The sequence below is a fragment of the Cardiocondyla obscurior genome, linkage group LG23, assembly GCF_019399895.1.
Source record: "Cardiocondyla obscurior isolate alpha-2009 linkage group LG23, Cobs3.1, whole genome shotgun sequence".
Taxonomy (NCBI): Eukaryota; Metazoa; Arthropoda; class Insecta; order Hymenoptera; family Formicidae; genus Cardiocondyla; species Cardiocondyla obscurior.
In genome coordinates, this window is record NC_091886.1 from 2,663,231 (window position 1) to 2,675,689 (window position 12,459).

At 41.3% G+C, this 12,459-nt stretch overlaps 2 protein-coding genes across 5 annotated transcripts in view; one reads left to right on the top strand and one right to left on the bottom strand.

Moving 5' to 3' along the window:
• Positions 1–241: 241 nt before the first annotated feature.
• Positions 242–1,351, bottom strand: Rps17 (ribosomal protein S17). The gene is made up of 3 exons (XM_070671360.1): positions 1,256–1,351; positions 816–967; positions 242–562 (listed from the first exon to the last, which is right to left on the bottom strand). The coding sequence occupies exons 1-3, from the start codon at positions 1,256–1,258 to the stop codon at positions 325–327; spliced, it is 393 nt and encodes a 130-aa protein (XP_070527461.1). The 5' UTR covers positions 1,259–1,351; the 3' UTR covers positions 242–324.
• A 609-nt stretch (positions 1,352–1,960) lies between these two features.
• Fur2 (furin-like protease 2) overlaps positions 1,961–12,459 on the top strand; it is a 293,284-nt gene continuing 282,785 nt past the window's right edge. For 2 of the 4 annotated variants that reach the window (XM_070671344.1, XM_070671346.1), the window contains exon 1: positions 2,662–3,335. The gene's annotated coding sequence lies outside the window, so the exon portion shown is untranslated. Of the gene's footprint in view, positions 2,262–2,661; positions 3,336–12,459 lie in introns of those variants that run through there. The other 2 variants (XM_070671345.1, XM_070671347.1) reach the window with 2 other exon arrangements.

The window sequence follows — 12,459 nt, forward strand, 5'->3', positions numbered from 1 at the left end:
AATGCAGCTGTGAATCGTATCGTTTCTTATCTCCTTTTACAATACTCTGCACCTTACCGAGAAGGTCCGAACGATAACAATTATTTTCTTTCAAATTGTAATTACGTTTCATTTCGAATAAGCGCTTTTGAAAGGACTTAAGGACGGACAGTTAAGGTTACCGAATTCAACGCTGGGTTTGACGAACGAGATTTACAAAAAGAGAAAAGCACTCTGACGCGAACAATAAGTAGCACGCGTATTGTGAGTGTTAGTTTGCAATTTTATTTTAAAAGCGCAAGACCAACCATTTTCTTGGTAATGTGAAGGAGAAAGGAGCGATATTTAAGAACGCCTGCTAAACTGTGGGACGGGCTGCGTCAGTTGGAGTCCGGTGATGTTGTTGAACTCGAGCATCTTTAACATTTCCTTGGTCTCTGGATCAACCTCGATGATGTCGTGTTCCAAAGCGGAGACTTCAGGAACATAGTTGTCTCTGCGTTCCCTCTCTTCCTCCTGCAGCTTTATGGAGATACCACGCACCTGACTGTGCCTCAGCCTTTTCATCAAGTGAGTAACAAACCTAACAATGATTAACATACAATTATTATAATCATATAATTGAAAATCTACACAAATAAAAAAAAAATTCATAAAAGTATTTAAGACAAACGCTACAAATAAATCTATGCACGATATTATAATCAATCAATTTTAATTAATTTATAAAACTGCAAATAGATGAGAATAAGATAAATTAAGCATTAATCAGTCAACAAGATTGAAATGTTTCTTTTTTCTTAAGTAATATTTTTTGAGCATTTTTTAACACTTACCCAGCAATCTTGTTGCGCAAAGATTTGCTAGGAATAATAGCTATTTCCTCGCATATCCTCTTATTTGTGTGAAAGTCCAAAGTAAGACGTGGATAGTACTTCTCGATAATCAGCTTCGCGGCCTTTTTGACCGTTTTGGTCCTGACACGACTCTGAAAATTCGTAAGGCAAAATGAATGAACAATCCGACGCAGCGCGATACATTTATTTTATATCTCCAAATAATGTTGTCGATTGTTCTGCCAAAACTCGAACATAACCTAAGTCTAAATCGAGCAGAGTGTCGCGCGTTATCACTACGGCTCGCGGCTGATTAATATTCGCACTGTTAGATTAATTAATGAGCCCACAAAACAAACGCTCGTGAATCGCGGATAATTTCTCGTAGATTCCTACGAATTTTCGCGGATTAAGAATAAAATTCATTGTAAAATACGCACCATGTTGACTCGTATACCGGAAAGAGCACGAAACGCATCGAAATGAAGAGAGGAGAAAAAGATGGTCGACAACGCCTCGCGCGATGCCGCCGACACCTAGGGAAAAAATTTAGAATTACCTCGGTGTAAACGACAACGAAGGAAAAATATTATCAAAATAATATTTTAATAATTTTACAAATTATTGAAACCATTATAATAAGTAACAATACTTATTACGTAATATATTAAGTAATTTCGCGTCGTTTCCATGTACATTTCAATTTTACTTGTAATATTAAAAACGGACAGTTACGTTACATAGAAACAAATAATTACACGAACTTTTACGCGTAAACTCATTTCACTTTTGATATAATTAAATTCTGTAACATTATTCTTATACTTTTCATACCGCGAAGATCGCGAAGAAAATTACCGACTCCGATAATCGATCTACGCCGAAAAGCAGATATGGCATTTGCTGAGGCGACGGCAGCTAGCGAACGCGACTTTAGCGTCGTGATCGTCGAGTTTCACATGTGCTGCATATATTATATACCGCGCCGGCCGGTTGCCGATGACTGATTTTTTCCCTTCGTTCTCTCATCCCTTGTTTCTGCCGCCTAGAGTTACGTACGCTAGTCACTGTCGCCGCAGAACATGCTATATCTGCTCTTCGGTGTACATCTCTCGAGCAGTTTCTATATCGTCAGGTTGGTAGCATTGCTCCGCTGAGTTTCGAATTAGTCGCAAAATGGCATCGTAACGGAAGGTTCGTCTTCCAGCGCGCGCGCGCGAATCCTCTGTCTATTTCGCCGATCTTAACTCGCGCCGAAATATCGTGATTGCTTCCTGAGAAGCATCTGGTGCCGTGAACGCGGGGGTGAGTGCCACGCATAATTGTGCCTCAGGATTATCGATCTCATTGCTGTTTGATGCGGACGATCGGAGTCAAGGTTTGGCCGTTACGCCGATGCTCTCGCAAGCCGACGATCTCTCACGATTGGCGCCAGACCTTCTTCAGGTACGCCCTATTTTGTACGACAACGCTGTTTCTTTATTCGCACCCTGCCGAATATGTCGGGAGTGTGGTTAAACTTTCTAAATTAATTTTGAAACTTCTTGTCGTGTAACGGCGGATTATCGTACGGGTTCCGACATCTCGCGGTGAAGTAAGAAACAGAGTGAACAGGATCGAGCCCGAGCTAAAATTCGCGGATAAAACGTCAGCCGTTCGTTGTCTATCCGACTCGCTTGAGCCGCGCTTCTGATAGGTGTCGCTAAGAGGCGCATAATCTTCTCCGGGCCGCTCGAGAATAACGAAGAATATTTCGGTGCCGTGTAAGATACCGAGATCGTCATTTGGAAGTATACCACGCGCGTAAACAAGTCCCTTTAGTCTAGCTGCAACGAAAAAAAACGGTATGTGTTGTGACTCGAAGTTTTTTATTTCTGGCGTCGATCAGCGAGCCCCGAGGCGCGCGTGCGCCTTTCGGCGGTTCCGCGTGAAGGTGGAGTGAGCGGTGGTAGGAGCACGAGAGCGGGTGGAGTAAGAGCGAGAAGTTTGCCGCGGTGCGAGCGAGAACGAGAGACCGTGCGCGGTGGCGGCGGTGCGCGTAGTCGGTCGCGAGCTCGCGGGAGTAGTGAGAGGTGGGCGGTTGGAGTTTGTTTATCGCCTTGGTGAACAGCGAGGCTCGCGTCGCTCGCGAGAGCAGTCAGTGCTTCGCGGTGCTTACGCTCGGTGTGTTACGCTCAGCGGCGGCGGTACGGGACGCGCTCGGGTCGAGACTCGTCGGGAAGCTCCGGCCGCCTCTTCTCCCTTTCGTTCGAAAAGTATCGCGCAAAGTTTCCGGAATTCGCGCCTCTCTTTCCTCGTCCGCTGCTGTTACTCGCGCGAGACGACTCGCGCCAACGGCGACCGACAGCGAGGCGTGCGTCGTGTGCCGTAAGAACATGCCGGGGCTCGTCGCGTCCGAGAGATAATAGAAACCGCCCTCGATCCCGGTGGCCGAAGGCTCTCGGCGAAGCGGCTCGCCTATCTTCCTCCGCCGGAAACCTGTCATCGTTTGTATCGGGCTGCGTGCGTACGTCACGTCGGGTAAGTACCCATGACTCTAGTACGCGACTGTGTAAATTGCACGATCCGCGCAACGGGGTCACCGGACGTCACTTTTGACGCGCGGCGGTAGCCGCCGTTACTCCGCGCGATAATCCGTTCCGTCGTTCCTCGCAGCGCTTCGACTCCCGCTCCTCGCGCCTGTCCCGCGTTCAGTATCGTTAACATCATTGCCGTTTATTAACTTAGACTCGTTAAAAGCGCCATGCGCTCGATCCGGGGCTCGACTCCCGTCCCAAGGTCACTTGCCATTTACGTCTTTCTAACCTCGATGTGCAAAAAAAAAAAAAAAAAAGAGATAAAAAACTGCACTCGAGCCGGATTGAAACCGAGATAAATACTTTCCCGATGCGCTTTATTTTTCCTCGGAATTAGAGTCGTGTGGAAATATGCCGCGGGATAGATTTCTCGGCGCGTCCCGTTACTCGTGTTACGTTGTATTACGATCTGTCAACGCTCCGCTCTCCTCGGTAGCTTCGTCTCGCTTCCGTCAGCTGACAGCGTGGCCAGCTCGTCAACGACTTTCTCCTCCACGCGCGCTCGTGTCCTTCGCCGATTTCTTGCCGCCGAGACTTGTTACCGCAAGACTTGGAAGCGGGCGAGCGAGCGGATGTTTCTTTTTTTTTTTTTTTCCTCTTCTTTTTCTTTCAAACCCGTCGTTTACGCGTACGCCCGTTCGAAATTTCTCCGTCGAAAGGTCGCGGGTCGCGCATGTCCCTCCGTCTCCCTCGCTTTCGTTGAAAATCGAGGTCGGCCTTGACCGTCGCCGGCCGAATCGCGCTTGCACGATTTTGACTTTCAACGACATTATCGCGGGCTCTTAAGCTCGATAATATATTCGGAGAAACGTCTCTCCTGTTCTGCGACATTAATCCCTTTTTCTTCTACTTGAAAAGTATACTTCTGCGTTAATCGCGCGTATGTTTCTCGTTTTGAATTATTTTATCGATCCTTTATTTCGTTACGCTGCTTATCTTGTAGAATGTAATTTGTCGTTATTTCGTTGTCGGTATTTTTTTTTCCTCCTTTCTTTTTTTAATTTTAAAGTAAGAACTATATTTCCTAGTTTTCGCGCGTTTGTAAAACGGAAAAATCATTTATTACGTGTCCCGGTTTTATTGCACGCAATCATGTATGTATAATTATGTACATAAATTAAGATTCGACCGTGATGAGTAATTTTAATGCATATAATATGCTATAAATTGAAAGCAAATAAGGAAGGCACGATAAATACGCGAGGTAATTTTTTAGCTGTTACACAATAAAAAGAGAATTACACGTAAGTTACCCGTAGTAATAGATGTAAGATTATTCTGTAAAAAAATTGGTAAATTTGCATTTATAGTAGTCTTAAAAATTTAATTATTAAATGTACGAACGTAAAAAAAAAATCATATAATTTTGCACGTAAATTTAGAAGAACGATTTTTTTTTATATATTATTTTTTATATCGTAATTAATGATTTTTTTATATATTATTTTATATATCATAATTAATGATTCAATTTTTATAACTATTAATAATGTAAATTTACCACATGTTTTACAGTGTAATTTTACATCCATCAAAACGGGTAATATTTCACAGTATTCCGAACTTTTAACATACTGAATATTTTGTTTAAATCACGCTTATCAGAATTCCGTCGCTAATTTGAAGCTCAATTGTACTGAAATTATTAATATTACAAATTGTTAAGTATCATTCGTGCAGCTCTCAGGTCGAGAATCGACGATTTCCGGATAAAAAAAAAATTACCCGCGTCATTCCGTTTCAATCGTTTCCGTTTCGTCTTTCGTAATAAACGCGGACAAAATTCCCGTGTAACAATCCATCGGCGGCGAGCGGAGCCGAGAAGTCGCGGCCGTTGAAAAATCGTCATCGATGCCGTATGCATGAAACGTCGCTCGTGAGAAATATCGCGCGCAACGCGAGCCGAGTCGCTGTCTCTTTGCGCGACGTGTCGCGAAATATGCGGGCATTAGAGGAGTCAGCGGACGAACGTCGCGCCCTTCTTTCTTCGTGTCCCTTAAGCCCGTTTCACGCGATTCGTACCAGCATTCACCGTCAGAATTCCATCATTAATTCACGGGACTTTGTTGCAGTGAAAAAGGTTCTGTCTCGCGGGACTTACGTTGCCAAGAAAAGTCAATCGACGACACGGCAATCGATTTAAATTTGTATGCAATTTGCGAGTCCCGCGCGCGTCTCCCGATCTCTCCGTAGAATAAAAAAGAAAGGAAAAAAAAAAGAAAAAAAAATTGTTTTTTAATCGCGCGCATTTTTTTACGACATAACGTTTGCGCGAAAGAGAGTCACTTCTGACGTTCAGTAGATAACGCCCGCGATACGAATCGTGCGAGAGCGGGGCCTTTCTATCTCGGGCTCGGCGTCGCTGTAAAACCAGTCGGGCGAATGAATTTCCAGCACCCGCTTTAATTCCGTCTTCTTAATTCGCGCGCACACGCCACGTACAACACGAGCCACATTAACGTAACATCCCCGTCGTAACGTCGTATACTGCGTAATTACAGCGCATAGAGTAGATACGCTCTCGCGCGGATCCAGCTCCTCCACTGATGCACACTCTGTCCCTACCGTCTTGACGCAACCAGGTCGCCACTCCCTTTCCTTCCGCTTTTTTTTTTTCCCCGAGTCTTTTTTTTCCCTCCCGCGCTAAGAGGACTGTAACTTCGGTGGAAAATTACGCGCGAGTGTCGGCAAACACTCATGCGCCCGCATTTAATGCAATAGTTGAATAAGCACGAGAAAGTTTGCAGTTTACACCCTTCAATATCACAATAGAAACTCGAGATCTTTTTCTGTGACATAAAAGCGTAATTGTGCGCGATTAAAATATATTTGTATAGGATAAAAAAAAGAAGGAAGTTGAAAAATAAAAATTAGGTACGTTGAATTAAATTATTAAATTGAGATAAGTCGCGAGAGAATTTTTGTTTGTGGGTATCAATTAAATTTTTAGATATCAAAGATGTGGTTTTATATTTTATATATATTTTTAGCTTTTGTAAATCAACATTCTTTTATTCGAAAATATTTTAATTTATTATAGTTTCGTATACATTCAGGTAAAATGTAACTAAATCTATGCAAAACGTTTTTTTTTCTTTTTTTTTAAATAAATTAATGCAAAGGGAAAAAAGGGTTATCTTGATATCTTTTAACGCGATTCCATTGCGTTGATCATTTCAATTAACGTTTACCGTAATTGCTTTTGGTTGTGTGCAAAAATTTGTGCATTTATTTTACTTTCACACGTAATTACGTCACTATTTAAAGGTGCAGTTAAACGATCATTAACTTCTGCGGCTCGAATTGATGCGAATAAATACCCATTTTGCCCGTGATTTCCGCATTAAATCCAAAACGACATAAAATAGCATCAAAGCGACGCGGAAAGTGAAAGAGATTGATGCAAAGCATGCAATGCCCCGATTAATTTCTTGAAGTAATAGATCACTACCTTTTTTATAAAAGCATTTGATGCGATCTATATTCTTTTTTTCATATATGTACATACATGATCTGTAAATATATATCAAAGTATATAAAACACAATATAAAATTCAAAGTAGCTTGCGTTAAACAAAAAAAAAAGAAACATTTTCATCTCATTTGTTATAGATTTTACGTTTGAAGCGTATCTGTATATACATTTTATTTCCCTCACGTATATTTTATTATTAATAATTTATTACATAAATCTAGAGCGTTTTAATCAAATATACGACATCGTTAAAATCAGTAATTACATCGAAGCTAGTACTTTCATTTCTTCCGCGTCTCACTTTTACAATATCTCATTTATTAGATGGAATACCGCTCTTTGAATTTTATTTGTACAGCAAAAAGATACACAACACTCTAAGAACGTCATTAATTTATCTCCAGATTATATTCTGTTCGAAATATACGCGACGTTTAACGTTTCATAAAAAAAAAGAAAAAATTTAGACAAAAAGGCACAGTGTCTGTTAATAAATAATATAAGAAATGAAATGCACGTTATAAATGAGCATACACAGAACGTGGATGTTATCGTATACTTATACGTGTATCTATCGATCTACGTTAAACGAACATGCGATGCTTAAACTCGACGCGCAATTTATAATCAAACCGCTTTATGTAAAATATCACACATAAAGAAAGAAAACCCTTTTTTCTCCTTTTTTTTTGCATCAACTTCTAATTGCGTAGCGGCATACACGTGTGACGATGTAAGACCCTGTAAGGTTTACGCGGAACGCGGCCACTGACTTTTTCACGTGCGATTAGAAGCTTCCAGCTGTCGCTGCTGTTCATTTAGTCAACGTATGTAACATTTGCATAATCCAGACATATAAAAAAAAGAAGTCTATATGCGAGGAAAAAAATGCGGGCAAAGCTTGTATTAAAAAAAAAAATATATATATACGTTTTCACATTTTTTTATATTTGTGAATTTTAATATTCGTCGAAATTATTAATGCATCTTTTATTTTTATAAAAAATTATGAAGATTCATATCTCTCCATCGTGCTGTTGCAGCGTAGGTTTCATGTTTGTGCTCCGCGTAAACAATTCAGAATCTCAGATATAGTCGAGGCAGGGTAACGAATATATTTTTATAACGAGAAAAAGAAAAAAAAGATAAAATTCAGTATCAGGCGACTGTATTTATCGCCGAATGTGCACGAGCACGTTGTGTTATTCGCCATGACTGCCGGGTGCAATTAATTGTCTTACGCTTCACGCACGCATAGCTACATTTTGCCAGTGCGTCTGTTTTCGAAAGCATTTTTTTGCGAAAGTGCGTACAAATTCACATCGGACGAAATTCACTTGGAAGCGTTTTGCATCACGTATGATTGTACCGCTCGTAACATTTTTTCCCCAATTTTTTTTTTTTTTTAATATTTTTTTCCTCGGGCAACCAACTCGTCCTCAACTTTTCCACGATCGTCCTACGCACAGTTACGCATGTCGTTGCGGCACAACATTTATACTTTAAAGCGCGCTTTGTTCCGATTTGAGTGAGAATAAAAGAGTAAAAATCGGTCGGAAATATTATAGACGCATTGATCACATTTTTATTGCGTGAAAGTACAAAATAACGAAATTTTTTTCTCTACTTACGTTTCTGCACAACTGTTCGCTGATCGATAAAAAAAAGCAGGTCAATGTTTCTCGCGCGAAAAGAAGAAGCAATTTGTTTTCGACCAAAAAACTATAACCAAAAGCAATTACTTTTTAGAAAAAAAAAACGAATAGAACGTACATAAACCAAATAAGTAATCAAGAAATTAATAATAATTATTATTAAATTTTGAGCTTGTATAATCATATATTTCTACAAGCTCACATTTTTTCCACAACAAAATTATTACTGCTTTTATTATTGTTTTAATATAAAATCTCCAAAATTTACTTAACAAATCGTAATACGGAACACGCAGAATTATACAGCAGCTTATCAATTGTTAGCAGCTCCGAAATGTTGAAAGCGAAACATTACGAAATTAATACAACCCGTGTATTTCGTATTTGTTAAATATGAGTTTAATTACCGCGCAATTCCCTATAAATCGATTAGCGTGCCGCGGAATTTTTTTCGTATTTTCGTTTTCCACTTAACCCGCAGACATCATCGGTAATTCTGTTCGCGACGTGAGTGGACATGCATGCGCATATGGCAAGATTCCTCCCTGAAAGGGACGCATGCATGCACATACGCGTGTATCGCAGCGATGTATCGGGGTTATATATAATCGTACTTGCTATTCGTATCGCGGTTTCAGTCTCTGTGGCTTTTATCCCATACGGGCTGCGTACGTGCTGTATTACGATCTTTCTCGCCTCGGAAGAGGGTTCCCCCGTGCGACGCGGGGGAGAGGAACCGCGGAGTCAAAGAGAGCGAGAATTGTGTTACTCTTCTTTACTCTCTTCGACATTGTCACCGAAGAAATCTTGTCCGCGACTTTTCTTATTTCCCTTTTTTTTCTTTTTTTTTTTTTACGAGCAACTTGAGAATTCACCGGAGCACTAGGAGATTACGAACGCTTAATTGCTAGGAAACGCCAAGATTCCCCGACATTGTCGTTCCTCCCGGCTTCCTGGTTGCAAGCGAATACGCTTCTTTTGACTCTTTCCACTCGGCGAGAGTAATTGTTCTGGCCCGACTTCGCTGGGCTTGAAAGTATTTTTAAATATTAATAATTAAGCGATTTTTAGGTTTTTTTTTTTTGGAAGTATCTTTAATTACCTTACACGCGATATTATTCCTGCCTATGCTATTTACTTATTTTTACGAAGATTTACCGCTCGTTACGTAATATTATATGTTTAATCCTGTTTTACGTGCTAATAGCATCCTCGTATATTTGTACAATCGCTTGAAGTTTGCACTACGCGTAGCGTGAATAATTTCACTTGTTGCAAAATATATATACCGAAGGCAAGTATCCGCGCTGCACGCGGGTGCGCGCGGTCTCTTTCATTTCCGGTACAATAAATTTCTACGGATACCAAGATTTTCTCGGCGGTTGAAACAAATCGCTTCTTACCGCGGCGTATTAATTTTTGTTGTTACAGTATATACGTGCCACGGGCACGCCCTCGCCTCTGCTCGTTGTCCGGCCGGCGAGGTAAATATTCCCTTGTAAAGTTGTAAGCGTCCGGGTATACGGGAAAACGGGGCGATATCGCGAAACGCGTTAACAGCTGAGCGATCCCGCTCCCGGGCAAGAATCTCGCCGGACCATATTTCCTCGACAAAACGCAGCTTCCTCGCCGCGAAACGTTTTATTACTGACCCCGTATTCATTCGGGATTTAACTCCCGCGGACATTAACGCGAGAGCGCGAGCAAGTTTCGTCTGGATGAGTTTATATTCTTCGCCGGCGGTGAGCGGAATGCGCGAGCCCCCTTAATTGCGGGCGATAGTGTCGCGCAGGTGGTTTCTTGTAATTTAAATGGCACGTGACAAGAGACGCCTCTCGCACGTTCCGCTCCCGCGATTATGAATCGCGTCCGACTCGGCCGGCATTCTTTGTACGATTTTTTCCGTTTAATCAACGGCGAGAGTTTCGTCGTAATGCTCGATAGGTTATCGCCACCCTTTTTTTTTTTTTTCGCTGGCAAACGGAGAAACTAAATTTTTTCCTGGACGTCTCTTTAAATTACAATTTTTACGAGCTTGAGGATCCGCGGGATAAGCCGCGGAGAGAGTTTTTAATTAATTATCCGTACATGTTCGATAATCGATTGCTTCGGGTACATTGAATGCACCGGGATTTCTTAAAGAAGGAGCTTTCACTTCCTTTTCTGCTGAAACTAATAAGTAACTCAATGCGATCATAGAAACTCTTTCCGCCGCTCGCGTCAATACCGCGTTTTATATTCGACTTATGTACGGCGGGGCTTGTGCGAGCGAGTTACATATGTCGATAAGAGTACGATTCAGACGCTTTTCTGAAGCAGTGTTCCACGGGTCTAAAATGGTACACCAAGTCTTGACGTCATCGAACTTGGTCGCGAATACCCGTTCGAATCATATGCTCTGGTTGCTCTTGTTCCGGTTGTTTCTAAACAGACGCGGTGATATCTCGCAAGAATTTAAATCTTACAATTTCATTTAAAACTCGCGGAAGTTCGCGGAATTTGTTTTATCGGGGGGCACACGAGAACGAAGAACGCGAAGATGACACGCGGTGGACGACACGAGTAGGAAGCCAGCGATATGTTGTTACGTAAACTTCACGAAATATTTTGATTGAAAATATCAATTCCGTAAACTTTCCTGTATACTCATGATACAATTTTTTATTTTTTTTTTTCTTTTACTTCTTCCAAACCGCGGATTTTCTTACGTATTATTTTAATTTTTGCCAAAACCGCGAAAATTTGTTTAAAGATACGATTGTGCGGATAAACAGAGGCACTTTTGTGTTTTTTTTTTCCACGTCCGCGATAATAAAAAGTCGGCGATCGAGCGTATTCAATTGGAACGGGCTTTACTCATTATTTAGCCAAAGCCAACATTGAGTAATGCATTCATTTGACGTTCATCCGTACGGATATTTTGCAAATCAAAATGCGCCACATTTTCCATGATGAATTTTATTATGTTGACGCGCGCAATTACAATATTTTCATCTCGATGTACGAGCGACGTCGCTCCAGGCGAATATAATATAATTCGGCCGAACGCGCCGCGCGCGGCCGCCTAAAAATTCATATACATTAAATGTGCCCGTAATCTCTTCAATATTCCTGATGAAATGCCCATCTAATTCGATTCGTTACGGGCGGTACGCGCGCAAAACGTTTACCGGCGCCGGTAAACATTTCGTTCATTATCGAAGCGAGACATCTAATCCATAGTTCCCCGTTTTACGCTCAAGGTTTAATGAGTTCGGGTGAACGGCGCGAGGTATAAGTGCGAATATTCAGTCCTATTCGTGTTTCCTCGCTGTATTACTCACTTCGGAGCCACTGAGGACAGTCGGCGGAACGATAAGATGGCACAAGACGCGATAATGTGACGCTATTTGTCAAGGCGTTTCGCTATTCCGCATGCGGTTGCAGAATTACCCTGTACAAGAGAACTGATCTTCTGGGAGATGTGTTTCCATAAGGAAACTAATTTGGTTGATGTTCCGCTTTCGCCGGGAGGGGAATATTTGCATTTTTGCGATTGTCGCTCAGTTTACTTTTTCTTTCTTTCTTTTTTTTCTTCTTTTTTTTTTCCCCGCGGTTTTTATACGACTGCCATCATGTTCACGAACTTCAATAAACCATTTTAAAGCAAGCGCGATTCGGAGTTTTTATTTAATTAATTCGCGGATACTGCAGCGAGTGTTGGTTTAATCTGCCGAGTGATGCTGCCGCGAGCACACGCATAAGCGCGACGTATCGTAATATATGTATGTATTTTTTTTTTTTTTTTTTTCCTCTGACAAACGAGAATCTAATATTACGATTGTATTTTGCTTGTAAATAAATATAAATGCATTATAACGTAATGCATTGTGACGTGTGGAATTAAATCAACAGTTGCAATTAAGTGTTTGCACGTACGCTTGCGTATATGCACGCAT